General features: G+C 43.5%; 1 protein-coding gene and 1 long non-coding RNA gene across 2 annotated transcripts; one reads left to right on the forward strand and one right to left on the reverse strand.

Moving 5' to 3' along the window:
• The first annotated feature begins 2,332 nt into the window (after positions 1-2,332).
• LOC128377096 (uncharacterized) lies at positions 2,333-2,651 on the forward strand. Its single transcript, XR_008323289.1, has 3 exons — positions 2,333-2,397; positions 2,562-2,576; positions 2,609-2,651. It is a non-coding gene; the product is annotated as an uncharacterized LOC128377096 (long non-coding RNA).
• Positions 2,394-25,418, reverse strand: LOC128377095 (putative E3 ubiquitin-protein ligase UBR7). The gene is made up of 12 exons (XM_053336985.1): positions 25,385-25,418; positions 21,647-21,769; positions 19,769-19,902; positions 18,922-18,982; positions 18,719-18,814; positions 18,529-18,582; positions 17,850-17,955; positions 17,689-17,774; positions 16,806-16,970; positions 14,485-14,650; positions 10,780-10,841; positions 2,394-2,694 (listed from the first exon to the last, which is right to left on the reverse strand). Exons 2-12 carry the CDS (start codon positions 21,764-21,766, stop codon positions 2,605-2,607), a joined length of 1,140 nt encoding a protein of 379 aa, XP_053192960.1. The 5' UTR covers positions 21,767-21,769; positions 25,385-25,418; the 3' UTR covers positions 2,394-2,604.
• Between the last annotated feature and the right edge of the window lie 1,131 nt (positions 25,419-26,549).

The raw sequence follows: 26,549 nt of genomic DNA on the forward strand, positions 1-26,549 counted from the left end.
GAGACAGAAGAGACGGTGGAGGATCAGCACAGGCCAACCGATGCCACAGAGCAGAAGAAACCAGATTATTTATTATTAGAACACGACCTCTGTAAAACAGAGATTTTAACAATCCATGTCCACTTCATCACCCGACCTTTGACCTTCTCTAAAACATTGTGCCAGTTTTTCTTTCACTTCATTTCCTAAAAACACTGCCAGATATTTTAGTCCTCCTGTCTTCCAGACCAGCCCTCCAGGTAGCCTGAGCCGATCACTCAGCCTGTCCCCCACCATGACAGCCTCACTCTTCTCCCAGTTCACCTTAGCCGAGGAGATACAGCCAAAACGGTGTACAGTCTGCTCTAAAATATTAATATCATGCTGAGAATTGACCAGGACAATGACATCATCAGCATACGCAGACCGTTTAAAAGAGGCATCACAGCTGGGAAAGGTAACACCAGTCAGGTCAGTTCTCAGTTTGTGCAGCAGAGGTTCGATGGCCAGAGAGTACAACATGCCAGAGAGGGGACAGCCCTGTCTGACCCCTCTCTGAACACTGAAGGGAGCTCTCAGACCTCCATTAATTTTTAGTACACTCGCAATGTCACTGTACAGAACCTGGATCTTGGCTATGAAACCTGGGCTGAACCCAAAAGCGGCTAATGTTCAACCCGGTCAAAAGCCTTTTCCTGGTCTATTGAAATTAGACCAGTGTCTACAGCCAATGAGCCAGAGACCTCCAAAACATCACGAATTAAAGTGACATCGTCACTTATCAGCCTGCCGGGCACACAGTAAGACTGGTCCACATGGATGACCTCAGGTATCACCTCCCTGAGCCTCAACGCCAGTGCCTTGGACATTATCTTGTAATCCCCACACAACAGAGAGACCGGCCTCCAGTTCCTCAGTTCTTGTAAGTCGCCCTTTTTAGGGAGCAGTGTGATGATAGCTCTCGGTACCTGCTCCTCCATCAGGGTTAGTACCTGGTACCTGCTGCTCCTCCATCAGGGATAGTACCTGGTACCTGCTCCTCCATCAGGGTTAGTACCTGGTACCTGCTGCTCCTCCATCAGGGATAGTACCTGGTACCTGCTCCTCCATCAGGGATAGTACCTGGTACCTGCTGCTCCATCAGGGATAGTACCTGGTACCTGCTGCTCCATCAGGGATAGTACCTGGTACCTGCTGCTCCATCAGGGATAGTACCTGGTACCTGCTGCTCCATCAGGGATAGTACCTGGTACCTGCTGCTCCATCAGGGATAGTACCTGGTACCTGCTGCTCCATCAGGGATAGTACCTGGTACCTTCTGCTCCTCCATCAGGGATAGTACCTGGTACCTGCTGCTCCATCAGGGATAGTACCTGGTACCTGCTGCTCCATCAGGGATAGTACCTGGTACTTTTTTAGTACCTGCTCTGCCGAGGTTCCAAGCGAGCCGAGCCAATACTAAATGTGACATCAACAGACTGCCGGCCTCTGATTGGTCAGCGAGTCATGAGCCGTCCGATACAAGAATCAAAGCCGGCATTTTTAAATACTGGCAACAGAGTTACAGACCCCGCTCACGTTGAGGAGGTACTAAAGTAATGGAAAAGGTTGTTCCTGGAACCGTACCGAGTCGAGCCGAGCAGTGCTAGAACTGTATAGCGGAAAAGCACCGTTAGAGATACTAGGAACCACAAGTAGGCCTGCATGCTGGGAGCGCAGCGTTCTAGTAGGTTCATAAGGTTCTATGAGCTGGGAGCACAGTGTTCTAGTAGGTTCATAAGGTTCTATGAGCTGGGAGCGCAGTGTTCTAGTAGGTTCATAAGGTTCTATGAGCTGGGAGCGCAGTGTTCTAGTAGGTTCATGAGGTTCTATGAGCTGGGAGCGCAGTGTTCTAGTAGGTTCATAAGGTTCTATGAGCTGGGAGCAGTGTTCTAGTAGGTTCATAAGGTTCTATGAGCTGGGAGCGCAGTGTTCTAGTAGGTTCATGAGGTTCTATGAGCTGGGAGCGCAGTGTTCTAGTAGGTTCATAAGGTTCTATGAGCTGGGAGCAGTGTTCTAGTAGGTTCATAAGGTTCTATGAGCTGGGAGCGCAGTGTTCTAGTAGGTTCATAAGGTTCTATGAGCTCTTTAAGATATGATGGAGCCTGATCACTTAAGACTTGTAAGATCGAGACATGAACTGAATGTTTGATGAACGTAGACGACGAAATGACTCCAATCTAAGAACTGCTTGTTCTTGTGTTTTATTTTTTTAATTAAAAAGTGAACATAGACAACATTTACAGACATTACATTTTGTTGACCTCTGACCCCTGAGACAGAGGGTTCAAAATAAACAGACTTGAAAATGTCCATAAAATCTAAAACACATCGACACAAAACGTCAGAGGACAACTTGAGGCAAGGGATCAGGAAAAGGTCCGAAAGTCAAAGGTCACTGGGCGCACTGTAAAGGTCAGAGGTCATCAGGTGGAGTTGATGTAAAGGTCAGAGGTCATCAGGTGGAGTAGATGTAAAGGTCAGAGGTCATCAGGTGGAGTAGATGTAAAGGTCAGAGGTCATCAGGTGGAGTAGATGTAAAGGTCAGAGGTCATTAGGTGGAGTAGATGTAAAGGTCAGAGGTCATCAGGTGGAGTAGAGGCGCCCGGCATCGACTTGTCTTCTTTTGCGACTTTGCTGCTCAAAGAACTGGCGGATGTCATCAGGAGTCACAACCTATCAGAGAACAGACAGCAGTCACATGATCAGTTTCCTGCTGGAGGCAGGTCACCCTAACCCTGCAGCCCGCTTCACAAAGACCTGGTCCCTCCAGGATCCGAGCAGCAGACTCAGGGGAAACGTTGAGGAGCTCTTTACACCTCGTCCAGTCTGCTTGTGTATTATGGACTTGGAGAAGGCTTGTGGCTATGAGGGACTGTTAGGTTCCACATGTGGAACCTTTATTAGCAGCTGTACACGCATCATGCAGCTCATCTCATTTCTTCTATTCTCTACGTGCACTGACCCTAACCCTAACCCTCTCTACGTGCACTGACCCTAACCCTAACCCTCTCTATTTGCACTGACCCTAACCCTAACCCTCTCTACCTGCACTGACCCTAACCCTCTCTACCTGCACTGACCCTAACCCTAACCCTCTCTACCTGCACTAACCCTAACCCTAACCCTCTCTACCTGCACTGACCCTAACCCTCTCTACCTGCACTGACCCTAACCCTAACCCTCTCTACCTGCACTGACCCTAACCCTAACCCTCTCTACCTGCACTGACCCTAACCCTAACCCTCTCTACCTGCACTGACCCTAACCCTCTCTACGTGCACTGACCCTAACCCTAACCCTCTCTATTTGCACTGAACTGCATGAAAACGAGTCTGTTTGAAAATGATTAAAAGAAATATCTCATTGTGTTTTATTTCATTTCACATTGAAGCAAACCAAGTAACTTAATGTGTATCCAGCTAGTTAATGAATTACCAGCTTATAAAGTCTATGCTACCAAACTCAAGAAGCATGCATATTGTAACCCTAACCCTAACCATTGTAGCAGGTAGAAAACGTCACGTTTGTGCCTTTTGGTTTGTGATTCCTTTTAAATGAGATACAAAGCCTAACGCTACACAAAGAAACAGAAACATGCTCTCTGCCTTAACACACAATACGTAGTTTCTGTCACTGAGGGTCAATCATTCACTCACTCAGTCACTCAGTCACTCATTCACTCAGTCACTCAGTCACTCACTCAGTCAGTCACTCAGTCACTCACTCAGTCACTCACTCAGTCACTCACTCACTCACTCAGTCACTCAGTCACTCAATCACTCAATCACTCACTCAGTCACTCAGTCACTCAATCACTCACTCAGTCACTCAGTCACTCACTCAGTCACTCACTCACTCAGTCACTCACTCAGTCAATCACAACAGTAAAAGACAGAGTTTGATGACTTTGAGAAGTAACATCATGTCTCCTCCTCTCCAAGTTAAATGGACCCGCTGATTAAAACCTGAACTATAAATAAATATTATATAACTATCATCTACCGATCTGTGAGGACTGCCACTGACGGCCCAATCACTCACTCACTCACTCACTCACTCAGTCACTCAGTCAGTCACTCACTCAGTCACTCAGTCACTCACTCACTCAGTCACTCACTCACTCAGTCACTCAGTCACTCACTCACTCAGTCAGTCAGTCACTCACTCAGTCACTCAGTCACTCACTCACTCACTCACTCACTCAGTCACTCACTCACTCACTCACTCACTCACTCAGTCAATCACAACAGTAAAAGACAGAGTTTGATGACTTTGAGAAGTAACATCATGTCTCCTCCTCTCCAAGTTAAATGGACCCGCTGATTAAAACCTGAACTATAAATAAATATTATATAACTATCATCTACCGATCTGTGAGGACTGCCACTGACGGCCCAATCACTCACTCACTCACTCACTCACTCAGTCACTCAGTCAGTCACTCACTCAGTCACTCAGTCACTCACTCACTCACTCACTCAGTCACTCACTCACTCAGTCACTCACTCACTCAGTCAGTCAGTCACTCACTCAGTCACTCAGTCACTCACTCACTCACTCACTCACTCAGTCACTCACTCACTCACTCACTCACTCACTCAGTCAATCACAACAGTAAAAGACAGAGTTTGATGACTTTGAGAAGTAACATCATGTCTCCTCCTCTCCAAGTTAAATGGACCCGCTGATTAAAACCTGAACTATAAATAAATATTATATAACTATCATCTACCGATCTGTGAGGACTGCCACTGACGGCCCAATCACTCACTCACTCACTCACTCACTCACTCACTCACTCAGTCAGTCACTCACTCAGTCAGTCAGTCAGTCAGTCAGTCAGTCAGTCACTCAGTCACTCAGTCAGTCAGTCAGTCACTCAGTCACTCACTCACTCAGTCACTCACTCACTCACTCACTCACTCACTCAGTCAATCACTCACTCACTCAGTCAGTCAGTCACTCAGTCACTCACTCACTCAGTCAGTCAGTCACTCAGTCACTCACTCAGTCAGTCACTCACTCAATCACTCAGTCACTCACTCACTCAGTCAATCACTCACTCAGTCACTCACTCAGTCACTCAGTCACTCACTCACTCAGTCACTCAGTCAGTCACTCACTCACTCAGTCACTCAGTCAGTCACTCAGTCACTCACTCAGTCACTCACTCAGTCACTCACTCACTCAGTCATGCAGTCACTCACTCACTCACTCAGTCACTCACTCACTCACTCAGTCACTCAGTCACTCACTCAGTCACTCAGTCAGTCACTCACTCACTCAGTCACTCACTCACTCAGTCACTCACTCACTCAGTCACTCACTCAGTCACTCAGTCAGTCAGTCACTCACTCAGTCACTCACTCACTCAGTCACTCACTCAGTCACTCACTCACTCACTCACTCAGTCAGTCACTCACTCACTCAGTCACTCACTCACTCACTCAGTCACTCAGTCACTCACTCACTCACTCAGTCACTCACTCACTCAGTCAGTCACTCACTCAGTCAGTCAGTCAGTCAGTCACTCAGTCACTCACTCAGTCAGTCAGTCACTCAGTCACTCACTCAGTCACTCACTCACTCACTCACTCACTCACTCACTCACTCACTCACTCAGTCAATCACTCACTCACTCAGTCAGTCAGTCACTCAGTCACTCACTCACTCAGTCAGTCAGTCACTCAGTCACTCACTCAGTCAGTCACTCAGTCACTCACTCACTCAGTCAGTCACTCAGTCACTCACTCACTCACTCACTCAATCACTCAGTCACTCACTCACTCAGTCAATCACTCACTCAGTCACTCACTCAGTCACTCACTCACTCAGTCACTCAGTCAGTCACTCACTCACTCAGTCACTCAGTCACTCACTCAGTCACTCAGTCACTCACTCAGTCACTCACTCAGTCACTCACTCAGTCAGTCACGCAGTCACTCACTCACTCACTCAGTCACTCACTCACTCACTCAGTCACTCAGTCAGTCACTCAGTCACTCAGTCAGTCACTCAGTCAGTCAGTCACTCACTCAGTCACTCACTCACTCAGTCACTCACTCACTCAGTCACTCACTCAGTCACTCAGTCACTCACTCAGTCACTCAGTCACTCATTCAGTCAGTCACTCACTCAGTCACTCAGTCACTCATTCACTCACTCAGTCACTCAGTCACTGACTCGCTCAGTCACTCAGTCACTCAGTCACTCAGTCACTCATTCACTCACTCAGTCACTCAGTCACTCAGTCACTCAGTCACTCATTCAGTCAGTCACTCACTCAGTCACTCAGTCAGTCACTCACTCAGTCACTCAGTCACTCAGTCACTCATTCAGTCACTCACTCAGTCACTCACTCAGTCACTCACTCACTCAGTCACTCAGTCACTCACTCACTCAGTCACTCACTCACTCAGTCACTCACTCAGTCACTCACTCAGTCACTCAGTCACTCATTCAGTCACTCACTCACTCAGTCACTCACTCAGTCACTCAGTCACTCACTCAGTCACTCAGTCACTCATTCAGTCAGTCACTCACTCAGTCACTCAGTCACTCATTCACTCACTCAGTCACTCAGTCACTGACTCGCTCAGTCACTCAGTCACTCAGTCACTCATTCACTCACTCAGTCACTCAGTCACTCAGTCACTCAGTCACTCATTCAGTCAGTCACTCACTCAGTCACTCAGTCAGTCACTCACTCAGTCACTCAGTCACTCAGTCACTCATTCAGTCACTCACTCAGTCACTCACTCAGTCACTCACTCACTCAGTCACTCAGTCACTCACTCACTCAGTCACTCACTCACTCAGTCACTCACTCAGTCACTCATTCACTCACTCAGTCACTCAGTCACTGACTCGCTCAGTCACTCAGTCACTCAGTCACTCATTCACTCACTCAGTCACTCAGTCACTCAGTCACTCAGTCACTCATTCAGTCAGTCACTCACTCAGTCACTCAGTCACTCACTCACTCAGTCACTCACTCAGTCACTCAGTCACTGACTCGCTCAGTCACTCAGTCACTCATTCAGTCAGTCACTCACTCAGTCACTCAGTCAGTCACTCACTCACTCACTCAGTCACTCAGTCACTCACTCAGTCACTCACTCAGTCACTCAGTCACTCAGTCACTCAGTCACTCACTCAGTCACTCACTCACTCAGTCACTCAGTCACTCACTCAGTCACTCACTCACTCAGTCAGTCACTCAGTCACTCAGTCACTCAGTCACTCACTCAGTCAGTCAGTCAGTCAGTCAGTCAGTCACTCAGTCACTCACTCAGTCACTCAGTCACTCAGTCACTCACTCAGTCACTCAGTCACTCAGTCACTCACTCAGTCACTCAGTCACTCACTCAGTCACTCAGTCACTCACTCAGTCACTCAGTCACTCAGTCACTCACTCAGTCACTCAGTCAGTCACTCAGTCACTCACTCACTCACTCACTCAGTCACTCAGTCACTCAGTCACTCAGTCAGTCACTCACTCACTCAGTCACTCACTCACTCACTCAGTCACTCAGTCACTCACTCAGTCACTCACTCAGTCACTCAGTCACTCACTCACTCACTCACTCACTCACTCACTCACTCACTCAGTCACTCAGTCACTCATTCAGTCAGTCACTCACTCAGTCACTCAGTCACTCAGTCACTCATTCAGTCAGTCACTCACTCAGTCACTCAGTCACTCATTCAGTCAGTCACTCACTCAGTCACTCAGTCACTCATTCACTCACTCAGTCACTCAGTCACTGACTCGCTCAGTCACTCAGTCACTCAGTCACTCAGTCACTCATTCACTCACTCAGTCACTCAGTCACTCAGTCACTCATTCAGTCAGTCACTCACTCAGTCACTCAGTCAGTCACTCACTCAGTCACTCAGTCACTCAGTCACTCATTCAGTCACTCACTCAGTCACTCACTCAGTCACTCACTCACTCAGTCACTCAGTCACTCACTCACTCAGTCACTCACTCACTCAGTCACTCACTCAGTCACTCACTCAGTCACTCAGTCACTCATTCAGTCACTCACTCACTCAGTCACTCACTCAGTCACTCAGTCACTCACTCAGTCACTCAGTCACTCATTCAGTCAGTCACTCACTCAGTCACTCAGTCACTCATTCACTCACTCAGTCACTCAGTCACTGACTCGCTCAGTCACTCAGTCACTCAGTCACTCATTCACTCACTCAGTCACTCAGTCACTCAGTCACTCAGTCACTCATTCAGTCAGTCACTCACTCAGTCACTCAGTCAGTCACTCACTCAGTCACTCAGTCACTCAGTCACTCATTCAGTCACTCACTCAGTCACTCACTCAGTCACTCACTCACTCAGTCACTCAGTCACTCACTCACTCAGTCACTCACTCACTCAGTCACTCACTCAGTCACTCATTCACTCACTCAGTCACTCAGTCACTGACTCGCTCAGTCACTCAGTCACTCAGTCACTCATTCACTCACTCAGTCACTCAGTCACTCAGTCACTCAGTCACTCATTCAGTCAGTCACTCACTCAGTCACTCAGTCACTCACTCACTCAGTCACTCACTCAGTCACTCAGTCACTGACTCGCTCAGTCACTCAGTCACTCATTCAGTCAGTCACTCACTCAGTCAGTCACTCACTCACTCACTCAGTCACTCAGTCACTCACTCAGTCACTCACTCAGTCACTCAGTCACTCAGTCACTCAGTCACTCACTCAGTCACTCACTCACTCAGTCACTCAGTCACTCACTCAGTCACTCACTCACTCAGTCAGTCACTCAGTCACTCAGTCACTCACTCAGTCAGTCAGTCAGTCAGTCACTCAGTCACTCAGTCACTCACTCAGTCACTCAGTCACTCAGTCACTCACTCAGTCACTCAGTCACTCAGTCACTCACTCAGTCACTCAGTCACTCACTCAGTCACTCAGTCACTCACTCAGTCACTCAGTCACTCACTCAGTCACTCAGTCAGTCACTCAGTCACTCACTCACTCACTCACTCAGTCACTCAGTCACTCAGTCACTCAGTCAGTCACTCACTCACTCAGTCACTCACTCACTCACTCAGTCACTCAGTCACTCACTCAGTCACTCACTCAGTCACTCACTCAGTCACTCAGTCACTCACTCACTCAGTCACTCAGTCACTCACTCACTCACTCACTCACTCAGTCACTCAGTCACTCATTCAGTCAGTCACTCACTCAGTCACTCAGTCACTCACTCAGTCACTCAGTCACTCAGTCACTCATTCAGTCAGTCACTCACTCAGTCACTCAGTCACTCATTCAGTCAGTCACTCACTCAGTCACTCATTCAGTCACTCACTCAGTCACTCAGTCACTCAGTCAGTCACTCAGTCACTCACTCAGTCACTCAGTCACTCAGTCACTCAATCACTCAGTCACTCAGTCACTCACTCAATCACTCAGTCACTCAGTCACTCACTCAGTCACTCAGTCACTCACTCAGTCACTCAGTCACTCAGTCACTCACTCAGTCACTCAGTCACTCAGTCACTCACTCAGTCACTCACTCAGTCACTCACTCACTCAGTCACTCAGTCACTCAGTCACTCACTCAGTCACTCAGTCACTCAGTCACTCAGTCACTCACTCACTCAGTCACTCACTCAGTCACTCAGTCACTCAGTCACTCAATCACTCAGTCACTCAGTCACTCACTCAGTCACTCAGTCACTCAGTCAGTCACTCAGTCACTCAGTCACTCACTCACTCAATCACTCACTCAGTCACTCAGTCACTCACTCAGTCACTCAGTCACTCACTCAGTCACTCACTCAGTCACTCACTCACTCAGTCACTCACTCAGTCACTCACTCAGTCACTCAGTCACTCACTCAGTCACTCAGTCACTCACTCAGTCACTCAGTCACTCAGTCACTCACTCACTCAATCACTCAGTCACTCACTCAGTCACTCAGTCACTCACTCAGTCACTCAGTCACTCAGTCACTCAGTCACTCAATCACTCAGTCACTCAGTCACTCAGTCACTCAGTCACTCACTCAGTCACTCAGTCACTCAGTCACTCAGTCACTCACTCAGTCACTCAATCACTCAATCACTCACTCAGTCACTCAGTCACTCAGTCACTCACTCAGTCACTCACTCAGTCACTCAGTCACTCACTCACTCACTCACTCAGTCACTCAGTCACTCAGTCACTCAGTCACTCAATCACTCAGTCACTCAGTCACTCACTCAGTCACTCAGTCACTCAGTCACTCACTCAGTCACTCACTCACTCACTCACTCAATCACTCAGTCACTCAGTCACTCAGTCACTCAGTCACTCAATCACTCAGTCACTCAGTCACTCACTCAGTCACTCAGTCACTCAGTCACTCACTCAGTCACTCACTCACTCAGTCACTCAATCACTCAGTCACTCACTCACTCACTCAGTCACTCAGTCACTCACTCAGTCACTCAGTCACTCAGTCACTCAGTCACTCAGTCACTCACTCAGTCACTCAGTCACTCACTCAGTCACTCAGTCACTCAGTCACTCACTCAGTCACTCAATCACTCAGTCACTCAGTCACTCACTCAGTCACTCAGTCACTCACTCACTCACTCACTCACTCAGTCACTCAGTCACTCAGTCACTCACTCACTCAGTCACTCACTCAGTCACTCATTCACTCAAACTATGGATTGATTGACTGATTTGGTCAAACTCATAAAAAGGTCAAAGGTCAACCTCAGAGTGAAACTCACCTTTCCCTCGGCTGCGAATCTCTGCAGGAAGTCCTTCAGTTCAGTTTTCATATCGTTGTATCCTGAGAGACAGAACCTGTAGTTTAATGTGGTTCTAGTAGTTTAATGTGGTTCTTGTAGTTTAATGTGGTTCTAGTAGTTTAATGTGGTTCTAGTAGTTTAATGTGTGGTTCTAGTAGTTTAATGTGTGGTTCTAGTAGTTTAATGTGGTTCTAGTAGTTTAATGTGTGGTTCTAGTAGTTTAATGTGTGGTTCTAGTAGTTTAATGTGGTTCTTGTAGTTTAATGTGGTTCTAATAGTTTAATGTGGTTCTTGTAGTTTAATGTGTGGTTCTAGTAGTTTAATGTGGTTCTTGTAGTTTAATGTGGTTCTAGTAGTTTAATGTGGTTCTAGTAGTTTAATGTGTGGTTCTAGTAGTTTAATGTGTGGTTCTAGTAGTTTAATGTGGTTCTAGTAGTTTAATGTGTGGTTCTAGTAGTTTAATGTGTGGTTCTAGTAGTTTAATGTGGTTCTTGTAGTTTAATGTGGTTCTAATAGTTTAATGTGGTTCTTGTAGTTTAATGTGTGGTTCTAGTAGTTTAATGTCTAGTTCTTGTAGTTTAATGTGTGGTTCTAGTAGTTTAATGTGGTTCTAGTAGTTTAATGTGGTTCTAGTAGTTTACTGTGTGGTTCTTGTAGTTTAATGTGGTTCTTGTAGTTTAATGTGGTTCTAGTACTTTAATGTGGTTCTAGTAGTTTAATGTGGTTCTAGTAGTTTAATGTGTGGTTCTTGTAGTTTAATGTCTGGTTCTAGTAGTTTAATGTGGTTCTTGTAGTTTAATGTGGTTCTTGTAGTTTAATGTGGTTCTAATAGTTTAATGTGGTTCTAGTAGTTTAATGTGTGGTTCTAGTAGTTTAATGTGGTTCTAGTAGTTTAATGTGGTTCTAGTAGTTTAATGTGTGGTTCTAGTAGTTTAATGTGGTTCTTGTAGTTTAATGTGTGGTTCTAGTAGTTTAATGTGGTTCTTGTAGTTTAATGTGGTTCTTGTAGTTTAATGTGGTTCTAATAGTTTAATGTGGTTCTTGTAGTTTAATGTGTGGTTCTAGTAGTTTAATGTCTAGTTCTTGTAGTTTAATGTGTGGTTCTAGTAGTTTAATGTGGTTCTAGTAGTTTAATGTGGTTCTAGTAGTTTACTGTGTGGTTCTAGTAGTTTAATGTGGTTCTTGTAGTTTAATGTGGTTCTTGTAGTTTAATGTGTGGTTCTTGTAGTTTAATGTGGGTTCTAGTACTTTAATGTGGTTCTAGTAGTTTAATGTGGTTCTAGTAGTTTAATGTGTGGTTCTTGTAGTTTAATGTCTGGTTCTAGTAGTTTAATGTGGTTCTTGTAGTTTAATGTGGTTCTTGTAGTTTAATGTGGTTCTAATAGTTTAATGTGGTTCTTGTAGTTTAATGTGTGGTTCTAGTAGTTTAATGTCTAGTTCTTGTAGTTTAATGTGTGGTTCTAGTAGTTTAATGTGTGGTTCTAGTAGTTTAATGTGGTTCTAGTAGTTTAATGTGTGGTTCTAGTAGTTTAATGTGGTTCTTGTAGTTTAATGTGTGGTTCTTGTAGTTTAATGTGTGGTTCTTGTAGTTTAATGTGTGGTTCTAGTAGTTTAATGTGGTTCTTGTAGTTTAATGTGTGGTTCTAGTAGTGTAATGTGGTTCTTGTAGTTTAATGTGTGGTTCTTGTAGTTTAATGTGGGTTCTAGTAGTTTAATGTGGTTCTAGTAGTTTAATGTGGTTCTAGTAGTTTAATGTGTGGTTCTTGTAGTTTAATGTCTGGTTCTTGTAGTTTAATGTGTGGTTCTTGTAGTTTAATGTGTGGTTCTAGTAGTTTAATGTGGTTCTAGTAGTTTAATGTGGTTCTAGTAGTTTAATGTGTGGTTCTAGTAGTTTAATGTCTGGTTCTAGTAGTTTAATGTGGTTCTAGTAGTTTAATGTGTGGTTCTAGTAGTTTAATGTGGTTCTAGTAGTTTAATGTGTGGTTCTTGTAGTTTAATGTGTGGTTCTAGTAGTTTAATGTGGTTCTGGTAGTTTAATGTGTGGTTCTAGTAGTTTAATGTGGTTCTAGTAGTTTAATGTGTGGTTCTTGTAGTTTAATGTGTGGTTCTTGTAGTTTAATGTGTGGTTCTAGTAGTTTGATGTGGTTCTTGTAGTTTAATGTGTGGTTCTATTAGTTGAATGTGGTTCTAGTAGTTTAATGTGGTTCTAGCAGTTTAATGTGTGGTTCTAGTAGTTTAATGTGGTTCTTGTAGTTTAATGTGTGGTTCTAATAGTTTAATGTGTGGTTCTGGTAGTTTAATGTGTGGTTCTTGTAGTTTAATGTGGTTCTAGTAGTTCAATGTGGTTCTAGTAGTTTAATGTGTGGTTCTTGTAGTTTAATGTGTGGTTCTTGTAGTTTAATGTGGTTTTAATAGTTTAATGTGTGGTTCTAGTAGTTTGATGTGGTTCTAGTAGTTTAATGTGGTTCTAGTAGTTTAATGTGTGGTTCTAGTAGTTTAATGTGTGGTTCTAGTAGTTTAATGTGGTTCTGGTAGTTTAATGTGTGGTTCTTGTAGTTTAATGTGGTTCTAGTAGTTTAATGTGGTTCTAGTAGTTTAATGTGTGGTTCTTGTAGTTTAATGTGTGGTTCTAGTAGTTTGATGTGGTTCTTGTAGTTTAATGTGTGGTTTTATTAGTTTAATGTGGTTCTAGTAGTTTAATGTGGTTCTAGTAGTTTAATGTGTGGTTCTAGTAGTTTATTGTGGGTTCTAGTAGTTTAATGTGTGGTTCTAATAGTTTAATGTGTGGTTCTGGTAGTTTAATGTGGTTCTAGTAGTTTAATGTGTGGTTCTAGTAGTTTAATGTGGGTTCTAGTAGTTTAATGTGTGGTTCTAATAGTTTAATGTGTGGTTCTAGTAGTTTAATGTGGTTCTAGTAGTTTAATGTGTGGTTCTTGTAGTTTAATGTGTGGTTCTAGTAGTTTAATGTGGTTCTAGTAGTTTAATGTGTGGTTCTATTAGTTTAATGTGTGGTTCTTGTAGTTTAATGTGTGGTTTTATTAGTTTAGTGTGGTTCTAGTAGTTTAATGTGGTTCTAGTAGTTTAATGTGGTTCTAGTAGTTTAATGTGTGGTTCTAGTAGTTTAATGTGGGTTCTAGTAGTTTAATGTGGTTTTAATAGTTTAATGTGTGGTTCTAGTAGTTTGATGTGGTTCTAGTAGTTTAATGTGGTTCTAGTAGTTTAATGTGTGGTTCTAGTAGTTTAATGTGGTTCTAGTAGTTTAATGTGGTTTTAATAGTTTAATGTGTGGTTCTAGTAGTTTAATGTGGTTCTAGTAGTTTGATGTGGTTCTAGTAGTTTAATGTGGTTCTAGTAGTTTAATGTCTGGTTCTAGTAGTTTAATGTGTGGTTCTATTGGTTTAATGTCTGGTTCTTGTATTTCTGGTTCTTGTAGTTTAATGTGTGGTTCTAGTAGTTTAATGTGGTTCTAGTAGTTTAATGTGTGGTTCTATTAGTTTAATGTGTGGTTCTATTAGTTTAATGTGTGGTTCTTGTAGTTCTGGTTCTTGTAGTTTAATGTGGTTCTTGTAGTTCTGGTTCTTGTAGTTTAATGTGTGGTTCTTGTAGTTTAATGTCTGGTTCTTGTAGTTCTGGTTCTTGTAGTTTAATGTCTGGTTCTTGTAGTTCTGGTTCTTGTAATGTTACCGTGGATGATCTCCAGCTGCTGCACTCGGTTCAGGTTGTCCAGCGCTGACATCAGAGGGTCGTGACCCGGCGTTCTCTGTTCGCTGTTCTTTCCTTTGTTCTCGTAGGCGAGGACGGTGTCGGATTCATCGAGCAGGAAGGACAGGCTGGCTTCAGAGAGCGTCTCCTAGCAACACAAACACTCGTTACTGAGCGTCTCCTAGCGACACAAACACTCGTTACTGAGCGTCTCCTAGCGACACAAACACTCGTTACTGAGCGTCTCCTAGCGACACAAACACTCGTTACTGAGCGTCTCCTAGCGACACAAACACTCGTTACTGAGCGTCTCCTAGCGACACAAACCCTCGTTACTGAGCGTCTCCTAGCGACACAAACCCTCGTTACTGAGCGTCTCCTAGCGACACAAACCCTCGTTACTGAGCGTCTCCTAGCAACACAAACCCTCGTTACTGAGCGTCTCCTAGCGACACAAACGCTTGTTACTGAGCGTCTCCTAGCGACACAAACCCTCGTTACTGAGCGTCTCCTAGCAACACAAACGCTTGTTACTGAGCGTCTCCTAGCAACACAAACACTCCTTACTGAGCGTCTCCTAGCGACACGAACCCTCGTTACTGAGCGTCTCCAAGCGACACGAACCCTCGTTACTGAGCGTCTTCTAGCAACACAAACGCTCGTTATTGAGCGTCTCCTAGCGACACGAACCCTCGTTACTGAGCGTCTCCTAGCGACACAAACGCTTGTTACTGAGCGTCTCCTAGCGACACAAACGCTTGTTACTGAGCGTCTCCTAGCGACACAAACGCTCCTTACTGAGCGTCTCCTAGCGACACAAATGCTCGTTACTGAGCGTCTCCTAGCGACACAAACCCTCCTTACTGAGCGTCTCCTAGCGACACAAACACTCCTTACTGAGCGTCTCCTAGCGACACAAACCCTGGTAACTGAGCGTCTCCTAGCGACACAAACGCTCGTTACTGAGCGTCTCCTAGCGACACAAACACTCCTTACTGAGCGTCTCCTAGCGACACAAACCCTGGTAACTGAGCGTCTCCTAGCGACACAAACGCTCGTTACTGAGCGTCTCCTAGCGACACGAACGCTTGTTACTGAGCGTCTCCTAGCGACACGAACGCTTGTTACTGAGCGTCTCCTAGCGACACAAACGCTTGTTACTGAGCGTCTCCTAGCGACACGAACCCTCGTTACTGAGCGTCTCCTAGCGACACAAACGCTCCTTACTGAGCGTCTCCTAGCGACACAAATGCTCGTTACTGAGCGTCTCCTAGCGTCACAAACACTCCTTACTGAGCGTCTCCTAGCGACACAAACCCTGGTAACTGAGCGTCTCCTAGCGACACAAACCCTGGTAACTGAGCGTCTCCTAGCGACACGAACGCTTGTTACTGAGCGTCTCCTAGCGACACAAACGCTTGTTACTGAGCGTCTCCTAGCGACACAAACACTCGTTATTGAGCGTCTCCTAGCGACACGAACGCTCCTTACTGAGCGTCTCCTAGCGACACAAACCCTGGTAACTGAGCGTCTCCTAGCGACACAAACCCTGGTAACTGAGCGTCTCCTAGCGACACGAACGCTTGTTACTGAGCGTCTCCTAGCGACACAAACGCTTGTTACTGAGCGTCTCCTAGCGACACAAACGCTCCTTACTGAGCGTCTCCTAGCGACACAAACACTCGTTACTGAGCGTCTCCTAGCGACACAAACGCTCCTTACTGAGCGTCTCCTAGCGACACAAACGCTTGTTACTGAGCGTCTCCTAGCGACACAAACGCTCCTTACTGAGCGTCTCCTAGCGACACAAACACTCCTTACTGAGCGTCTCCTAGCGACACAAACTCTCCTTACTGAGCGTCTCCTAGCGACACGAACGCTTGTTACTGAGCGTCTCCTAGCAACACAAACGCTTGTTACTGAGCGTCTTCTAGCAACACAAACGCTTGTTACTGAGCGTCTCCTAGCGACACAAACGCTTGTTACTGAGCGTCTCCTAGCAACACAAACGCTCTTTACTGAGCGTCTCCTAGCGACATAAAAGGCTTGTTACTGAGCGTCTCCTAGCAACACAAACGCTCTTTACTGAGCGTCTCCTAGCGACATAAAAGGCTTGTTACTGAGCGTCTCCTAGCAACACAAACGGTTGTTACTGACGCATTCCCTTAACGACGACTTTATCAACAACTTTCCTCAGTGACGCTTTATTAACGTTGCGTTTCTGCAGTAATGACCTCACAGCTGATACTCCGTGCTGATTGGTTACCTGGCCTCACAGCTGATACTCCGTGCTGATTGGTTACCTGGCAGGTGTTGCAGGAGCAGAGTTTGGAGCGCCACGCTGAAGGCCAGAACACGGCTCCTGATTGGACTCTTTTCTGGCCGGTCGCCTGCAGCTCCTTCAGTCTGCAGCTCGGCTCCGCCTCCTGACGGCTGCGCTTACAGTTTGGCTCGATGACATCATCAACCTGCCAGATTATTGATTATGAATCAATCACACTGATCAGTGCTAACACTGAAGTAGAGCAACAGCACCAGATCTGCTGTTTAGAACTGAGTCTGGTTCTAAGTCTGGTTCATTAGAACTGAGTCTGGCTCTAAGTCTGGTTAATTAGAGCTGAGTCTAAGTCTGGTTTATTAGAACTGAGTCTGGTTCTAAGTCTGGTTCATTAGAGCTGAGTCTAAGTCTGGTTCATTAGAGCTGAGTGTGGTTCTAAGTCTGGTTCTAAGTCTGGTTCATTAGAGCTGAGTCTGGTTCTAAGTCTGGTTCATTAGAGCTGAGTGTGGTTCTAAGTCTGGTTCTAAATCTGGTTCTAAGTCTGGTTCATTTGAGCTGAGTCTGGTTCTTAATCTGGTTCATTAGAACTGAGTCTGGCTCTAAGTCTGGTTCATTAGAGCTGAGTGTGGTTCTAAGTCTGGTTCATTTGAGCTGAATCTGGTTCTTAATCTGGTTCATTAGAGCTGAGTCTGGTTCTAAGTCTGGTTCATTGGAGCTGAATCTGGTTCTACGTCTGGTTCTAAATCTGGTTCTAAGTCTGGTTCATTAGAGCTGAATCTGGTTCTAAATCTGGTTCATTAGAGCTGAATCTGGTTCTAAGTCTGGTTCTAAGTCTGGTTCATTAGAGCTGAATCTGGTTCTAAGTCTGGTTCATTAGAGTTGAGTCTGGTTCCAAGTCTGGTTCTAACCTCTTCAGACTGATTCTGGTTCGCGTTTGACTCATTTGTTCCTGCCGTTTCCTCCTTCACCACTTCTTCTGCTGACTCATCTGGAACTGAACAGGAAGAACATCACAGACAGGAAGTACACCACAGACAGGAAGTACACCACAGACAGGAAGTTTTTTTACCTGCCAGGTGAGCGGCGAAGGTCCACAGGAAGGGGTTTTTATTCATACAGGACTCACAGATCATCTCCTGCAGCTCCACACAGTCTGGAACCTCACAGCCCAGGTGCTGTCAGAACCAACAGGAGAGGTCAGAACCAACAGGAGAGGTTAGAACCAACAGGAGAGGTTAGAACCAACAGGTGAGGTTAGAACCAACAGGTGAGGTTAGAACCAACAGGAGAGGTCAGAACCAACAGGAGAGGTCAGAACCAACAGGTGAGGTTAGAACCAACAGGAGAGGTTAGAACCAACAGGAGAGGTCAGAACCAACAGGAGAGGTTAGAACCAACAGGAGAGGTCAGAACCAACAGGTGAGGTCAGAACCAACAGGTGAGGTTAGAACCAACAGGAGAGATTAGAACCAACAGGTGAGGTTAGAACCAACAGGTGAGGTTAGAACCAACAGGAGAGATTAGAACCAACAGGAGAGGTTAGAACCAACAGGTGAGGTCAGAACCTCCATAGTTTAACCAACAGTCATATCAAGGAAACGTTTAAATTAATGCCGCAGAAGGATTAACAGCTGAACGCAGGCGGAGGTTCAGATCCCCCCCCGACTCTAACCGACCAAGGAAAGAGTCACATGAAGATCATTGTGCTCCATAAAACATTCATTAGTTAATAGTGAAGTCGGACTCACCCTGCCGTGCAGCCAATCCTCACACACCACACACTGAATCATTTCATCCTCCACCTGAAACCAGAAGGAGCCAATCACAGTGAGGCACAGCCCCCGTACAGGAAGCAGGGCAGCTCCCGTACAGGAAGCAGGGCAGCTCCCGTACAGGAAGCAGGGCAGGTAAGGTTCAGGTGTGTCAGCTGTGTCTCACCTGGTCTTCTGGATCCGGGTAGGGCCGGCTGCAGGTGCAGTACTCTCCAAAGAAGTTGTGGCTGTATTTGTTGAGACTGTTGAGCTCGTCTTTGTCCTGCAACGCACACACAGCTGATCAATGCACACACCTGAACACAGCGCAGTGATGTCACTATAATCACACCTGCCAGGAGAGCAGGCGGCTGTGATGTCATAACTCACAGGAAAGAGTTTACACTGCAGCTCTGTGAACTTCCTGTTTCCACAGTCACAGCGGAAATTCCTGCAGAGAAGAAGTGATCAATACGATCAACATGATCAACATGATCAATACGATCAACATGATCAATACGATCAATACAATCAATACGATCAACATGATCAATACAATCAATACGATCAACATGATCAACATGATCAACATGATCAACATGATCAATACGATCAACACGATCAATACGATCAACATGATCAATACGATCAATACGATCAACATGATCAACATGATCAACATGATCAACATGATCAACATGATCAATACGATCAACACGATCAACACGATCAACATGATCAATACGATCAATACGATCAACATGATCAACATGATCAATACGATCAATACGATCAACATGATCAATACGATCAACACGATCAACATGATCAACATGATCAATACGATCAACACGATCAATACGATCAACATGATCAACATGATCAATACGATCAATACAATCAACATGATCAATACGATCAATACAATCAACATGATCAATACGATCAACATGATCAATATGATCAATACGATCAACACGATCAATACGATCAACATGATCAATACGATCAACATGATCAATACGATCAACATGATCAACATGATCAATACGATCAACATGATCAATACGATCAACACGATCAATACGATCAACATGATCAACATGATCAATACGATCAATACGATCAATATGAAACTTCGCAGCATGTTTGTGAACAGATGATTATAATTATCACATTTTAATGAAACTGTATAAACTGATCAATAATCAATATGAATGATGAATGATGTCATCACCTCTTGGTGTAGAGCTCGAAGAGGTCGTGACCTTCGTGGCATTTATATGAACACGCTAAGCACACGCCTGCTGGCTCTCCGCCCCGAGGAGAACACGTGTTACACGCATAGAGAGCCTGCCGCTGCACGTAGCCCTGCAACACACACACACACACACACACACACACACACATTAATACACACACACATACATTAATACACACACACACATACACACATTAACCTCTTAAGCCCGAGAGGGCAACAGCGCCGCCAATAATTGTCTCAGGGCGGCTGTGTGAGCTTTTATACACATCTAACCCTGACACCACTAGATGGCAGCGTGTTATACTCTGTTTCCACCACTAGATGGCAGCGTAAGTGTGTTGTACTCTGCTTCCACCACTAGATGGCAGCGTTAGTGTGTTATACTCTGCTTCCACCTCTAGATGGCAGTGTGTTGTACTCTGCTGACACCACTAGATGGCAGTGTAAGTGTGTTGTACTCTGCTTCCACCACTAGATGGCAGCGTAAGTGTGTTGTACTCTGCTTCCACCACTAGATGGCAGCGTAAGTGTGCTGTACTCTGCTTCCACCACTAGATGGCAGCGTTAGTGTGTTATACTCTGCTTCCACCTCTAGATGGCAGTGTAAGTGTGTTGTACTCTGCTGACACCACTAGATGGCAGTGTAAGTGTGTTGTACTCTGCTTCCACCACTAGATGGCAGTGTGTTGTACTCTGCTTCCACCACTAGATGGCAGTGTAAGTGTGTTGTACTCTGCTTCCACCACTAGATGGCAGTGTAAGTGTGTTGTACTCTGCTTCCACCACTAGATGGCAGTGTGTTGTACTCTGCTTCCACCACTAGATGGCAGTGTGTTATACTCTGCTTCCACCACTAGATGGCAGCGTAAGTGTGTTGTACTCTGCTTCCACCACTAGATGGCAGTGTAAGTGTGTTGTACTCTGCTTCCACTACTAGATGGCAGTGTAAGTATGTTATACTCTGCTTCCACCAATAGATGGCAGCGTAAGTGTGTTGTACTCTGCTTCCACCACTAGATGGCAGTGTGTTGTACTCTGCTTCTACCACTAGATGGCAGTGTGTTGTACTCTGCTTCCACCACTAGATGGCAGTGTAAGTGTGTTGTACTCTGCTTCCACCACTAAATGGCAGTGTGTTGTACTCTGCTTCCACCACTAGATGGCAGTGTGTTGTACTCTGCTTCCACCACTAGATGGCAGTGTGTTGTACTCTGCTTCCACCACTAGATGGCAGTGTGTTGTACTCTGCTTCCACCACTAGATGGCAGTGTAAGTGTGTTGTACTCTGCTTCCACCACTAGATGGCAGCGTAAGTGTGCTGTACTCTGCTTCCACCACTAGATGGCAGCGTAAGTGTGTTGTACTCTGCTTCCACCACTAGATGGCAGTGTAAGTGTGTTGTACTCTGCTGACACCACTAGATGGCAGCGTAAGTGTGTTGTACTCTGCTTCCACCACTAGATGGCAGTGTAAGTGTGTTGTACTCTGCTTCCACCACTAGATGGCAGTGTGTTGTACTCTGCTTCCACCACTAGATGGCAGTGTGTTGTACTCTGCTTCCACCACTAGATGGCAGCGTCAGTGTGTTGTACTCTGCTTCCACCACTAGATGGCAGCGTAAGTGCAGAGTTGAGCGCCTAAATTTATCTATACTAAAATCTCTAACTTTGCAGAGCTTTACTTTATTAGCATGAGACTTGGCACAGAGAATGTTCATATGTTATGCTACAGTTTCTGAGTTTTTTTGGCTTGATATAAATAATACATAATATATATCTATAATAAATAATATATATATTTATATATTACATATAATAGATAATAAATAATATATATATATATAAATCTAACCTCGGGGTATGAGCAGTGATCAGAGTCACTTCCTGCCAACACGGCTGAAGCTTCTTCCTCCAACTCTTCATCTTCCTCCAGAACATCGACCAGAGACACAGTCTGCTCCTCTGACATCATCACCTGCAACACACACACAGAGGGGGCAATGACACGCAGGATAGGACCGCTTGGTGCGGGACTCGAACCGGGGTCGCCTGCAGCGAGGACTATAGCCTCAACACACGGGGTTAGGGTTAGTGCTCTACCCACTGAACTAAACACTGCCACGTGTGCGACTTGTTCTTAACTAGAACGGATCTGTTGTTCCGTATCGGTTCCAATATAAAGGACTTCCTGTGGAACAGGGAGAACCCAGTAACCCTTACTCTCATATTTTAGATCTATGCATAAAAGTATTTAACAACGGATCTTATAGGAACGTTGCTTCTGTTAAATCACATTGATGGGTCAGGGGTCAAGGGTCAGAGGTCAGGCGTCAGGGGTTAGGGGTCAGGGGTCAAGGGTCAGAGGTCAGACGTCAGGGGTCAGGGTGATGTTGAGGTTGGGGTTAATTGCTGGTATGATGTTGAGGTTGGGGTTAATTGCTGGTATGATGTTGAGGTTGGGGTTAATTGCTGGTATGATGTTGAGGTTGGGGTTAATTGCTGGTATGATGTTGAGGTTGGGGTTAATTGCTGGTATGATGTTGAGGTTGGGGTTAATTGCTGGTATAATGTTGAGGTTGGGGTTAATTGCTGGTATAATGTTGAGGTTGGGGTTAATTGCTGGTATGATGTTGAGGTTGGGGTTAATTGCTGGTATAATGTTGAGGTTGGGGTTAATTGCTGGTATGATGTTGAGGTTGGGTTAATTGTTGGTATAGAATAGAATAGAATGCCTTTATTGTCATTATACAATGTACAATGAGATTTAAGCTTCACCTTAAAGTGCACACATTAAAAAGACATAAAATAGACATTAAATAGATAAAAAAAATTATGTACAGTAAAAGTGAAATGAGGTAGGGAAAATAAGTGACTGTAGTGGTTAGGGCAAGTATGCTGTGCTATAATAGTGCAGAGGTAGATGTCTGAGGGCATGTTGTTTGGCGGTGTTGAAACATTTGTAGTGTAGTGACAGATCTTGATTGAGTCTGGATCAGTTTCTTAGTGCAAGCTTGAGTTGAGTATGGTGACGGCTCTTGGGAAGAAACTGTCTCTGAGGGCTGGTCCTGTAGCGCCTGCCAGAGGGCAGCAGGTTGAAGAGGTGGAAGCCAGGATGTGTGTAGTCTTTTATGATGCTCTTTGCCCTTCCTAGGCACCGGGAGTTGTAAATGGTGGGGTTGAGGTTGGGGTTAATTGCTGGTATAATGTTGAGGTTGGGGTTAATTGCTGGTATGATGTTGAGGTTGGGGTTAATTGCTGGTATGATGTTGAGGTTGGGGTTAATTGCTGGTATGATGTTGAGGTTGGGGTTAATTGCTGGTATAATGTTGAGGTTGGGGTTAATTGCTGGTATGATGTTGAGGTTGGGGTTAATTGCTGGTATAATGTTGAGGTTGGGGTTAATTGCTGGTATAATGTTGAGGTTGGGGTTAATTGCTGGTATGATGTTGAGGTTAGGGTTAATTGTTGAGGGTAAAGATGACGATGACAACAATAACGTTTAAAGGAACAATATCTGCATATTTAATGAAAATAGAAGCATTTCTGTGGCAATTATAAAGAGAAAAGGAGAGATACAACTATTACATCATCATAAAGAGACTTTAAACTGGCTCCAAATTCAGTCCCAAAACCTAAAAGCTTTAAACTCTGAAAAATAAAGGGATAAAAGTCATCTTCTATTAAATGTTTATAATCTGATCGATCACCTAGCGGATCAGTTATTACTCTTTAATCTATTGGCATAAACAAGTGTTCAATAATGTGATGAGTCTTACCTGGTCTGGGGATTAAAGGGTTAGCCTTGTTTCCTAGTGGGAGGAAATGAGAGATTATCAGTTGCTTCCTTCAACATGAGAACAACAGGATTGTTTAATGGGTAAAAGTTTGATGTAAGGGTTAGGGAGATTAAAGACCAGCTAAGTCTGCTAACACAGCTAACCTTACCCCTAACCCTGTCTAACAGTAATATCAGCTCAACATAAACTCCTCGTCTATAAGGGAGATAAGATCTTTGATATGGTTGAAAAAGGCAGACGAGTATAAGTTACTGTGAAGTTACTTCAGTTGGCGATGCCTTATTACAATAAGTATTCATTTCTTTAATTAAATTAAATCTGCTATTTTGCTACTTCTGTTAAATGATTTCCCAAAAGGAAAGGAACATTTTAAAAACTCACACTTTGAAACATACGACATTATATCATCCTCAGCAATTACAGACTCTATAGCCTATATAGCCTATAACCCTAACCCTAACCCTTCACAGTAAGGTTGAATGAAACTTCCAGTAGTTGTTTCTACAGCTGCCAGAAGCTTTAATAACAGAGTCAGTCTGAAACAGAGGGTTAGGGTTAGGGTTAGTTAACCCTGGTTAGTAACCAGAAGGGTTAGGGTTAGTTAACCCTGGTTAGTAACCAGAAGGGTTAGGGTTAGTTAACCCTGGTTAGTAGCCAGAAGGGTCAGTTAACCCTGGTTAGTAACCAGAAGGGTCAGTTAACCCTGGATCTTAACCAGAGGGGTTAGGGTTAGTTAACCCTGGTTAGTAACCAGAGGGGTTAGGGTTAGTTAACCCTGGATCTTAACCAGAGGGGTTAGGGTTAGTTAACCCTGGTTAGTAACCAGAAGGGTTAGGGTTAGTTAACCCTGGTTATTAACCAGAAGGGTCAGTTAACCCTGGTTAGTAACCAGAAGGGTCAGTTAACCCTGGTTAGTAACCAGAGGGGTTAGGGTTAGTTAACCCTGGATCTTAACCAGAGGGGTTAGGGTTAGTTAACCCTGGTTAGTAACCAGAAGGGTTAGGGTTAGTTAACCCTGGTTATTAACCAGAAGGGTCAGTTAACCCTGGTTAGTAACCAGAAGGGTTAGGGTTAGTTAACCCTGGATTTTAACCAGAAGTCGATTCTGGATTTTGCTGCGTAGTTTGGTTTGAACCAGGAGTTTCGTTTGGTGTCAAGGATTTAAGTTATTAGACGACATCAGTAACAGGATGTAATATAATATTAATAGTTAGCTATCATATATAATATATACTAGTTATGTATATAGATATGATCAACAGTAACAGGATGTAATATAATATTAATAGTTAGCTATCATATATAATATATACTAGTTATGTATATTAGATATGATCAACAGTAACAGGATGTTATATAATATATAATAGTTAGCTATCATATATAATATATACTAGTAGTTATGTATATAGATATGATCAACAGTAACAGGATGTTATATAATATATAATAGTTAGGTATATTACATAACCTCTACCTCACCTCCTTCTATAAGATGAGAAATCAGCCAATCAGCTGTTAGTAATTAATGACATCACCACATATTGATCAGCGTTAGCTTCAGCCGTTAGCCACAGCTAGCTTCAGCCGTTACCCACAGCTAGCTTAAGCCGTTAGCCACAGCTAGCTTCAGCCGTTAGCCACAGCTAGCTTCAGCCGTTAGCCACAGCTAGCTTAAGCCGTTAGCCACAGCTAGCTTCAGCCGTTAGCCACAGCTAGCTTAAGCCGTTAGCCACAGTTAGCTTCCACGGTTTATATGAATGTGAATCTGCTACGTGCTAATGCTAACTCACCGAGTCAAACCGGAACTTCTCCGCCCGAACCAGCCGATCACCTGATCAGCGATGATCAACGATGATCCGTATTGGTCGATAATAACTGATAATAACTGATAATTAGCTCCGTCTGATGTTAGCTGCTGCTGCTAGCGCTGATGACAACATCCGGTTTACTTCCGCAGATCGTATTTGGCGCCACTCAGGGTCACGTGGTTAAAACTAAATAGAACTTTATTTAAAAGTGTTCAAGGTATTAAAGTGTTTAACTTTATTAACAAGAACACATTATTATAAAATGTAAATAATATAAACATTTATTTAATATAGATTTAATCTTTATAATGGATTTAAGCTATATAATATATAATCTATATTTAAGCTATATAATATATAATCTATATTTAAGCTATATAATATATAATCTATATTTAAGCTATATAATATATAATCTATATTCAAGCTATGTAATATATAATATATATTTAAGCTATGTAATATATAATCTATATTTAAGCTATATAATATATAATATATATTTAAGCTATATAATATATAATATATATTTAAGATATATAATACATAATATATATTTAAGCTATATAATATATAATATATATTTAAGCTATATAATATATAATATATATTTAAGCTATATAATATATAATCTATATTCAAGCTATGTAATATATAATATATATTTAAGCTATGTAATATATAATCTATATTTAAGCTATATAATATATAATATATATTTAAGCTATGTAATATATAATATATATTTAAGATATGTAATATATAATCTATATTTAAGCTATATAATACATAATATATATTTAAGCTATATAATATATAATATATATTTAAGCTATATAATATATAATATATATTTAAGCTATATAATATATAATCTATATTTAAGCTATATAATATTAATCTATATTTAAGCTATGTAATATATAATATATATTTAAGCTATATAATACATAATATACATTTAAGTTATATAATCTATATTTAAGATATATTAAGTTATTTTAAATAAAGGAACAACCTGTGTGTTGGTAATAAAGTCTTTCTGAAATAAAATAGAATCAGATTTCTGAAACATGATCAAATATCAAATATCCTGAAATCAGAATAAAACCAGCAGCTCATATTTAAACAGAACTACATATATAAT

Source organism: Scomber japonicus, chromosome 17, assembly GCF_027409825.1.
Source record: "Scomber japonicus isolate fScoJap1 chromosome 17, fScoJap1.pri, whole genome shotgun sequence".
Lineage (NCBI taxonomy): Eukaryota > Metazoa > Chordata > Actinopteri > Scombriformes > Scombridae > Scomber > Scomber japonicus.

What these genes read in the sequence shown, in the direction of transcription:
- LOC128377095 (XM_053336985.1), bottom strand. Translation starts at nt 21,766, where the DNA reads ATGATGTCAGAGGAGCAGACTGTGTCTCTGGTCGATGTTCTGGAGGAA. An exon ending in AGGATTGGCTGCACGGCAGG is followed by an intron (nt 17,956 to 18,528) that starts GTGAGTCCGACT and finishes TGGTTCTGACAG; the next exon opens with CACCTGGGCTGTGAGGTTCC. An exon ending in GCTCCTGCAACACCTGCCAG is followed by an intron (nt 14,651 to 16,805) that starts GTAACCAATCAG and finishes TTGTGTTGCTAG; the next exon opens with GAGACGCTCTCTGAAGCCAG.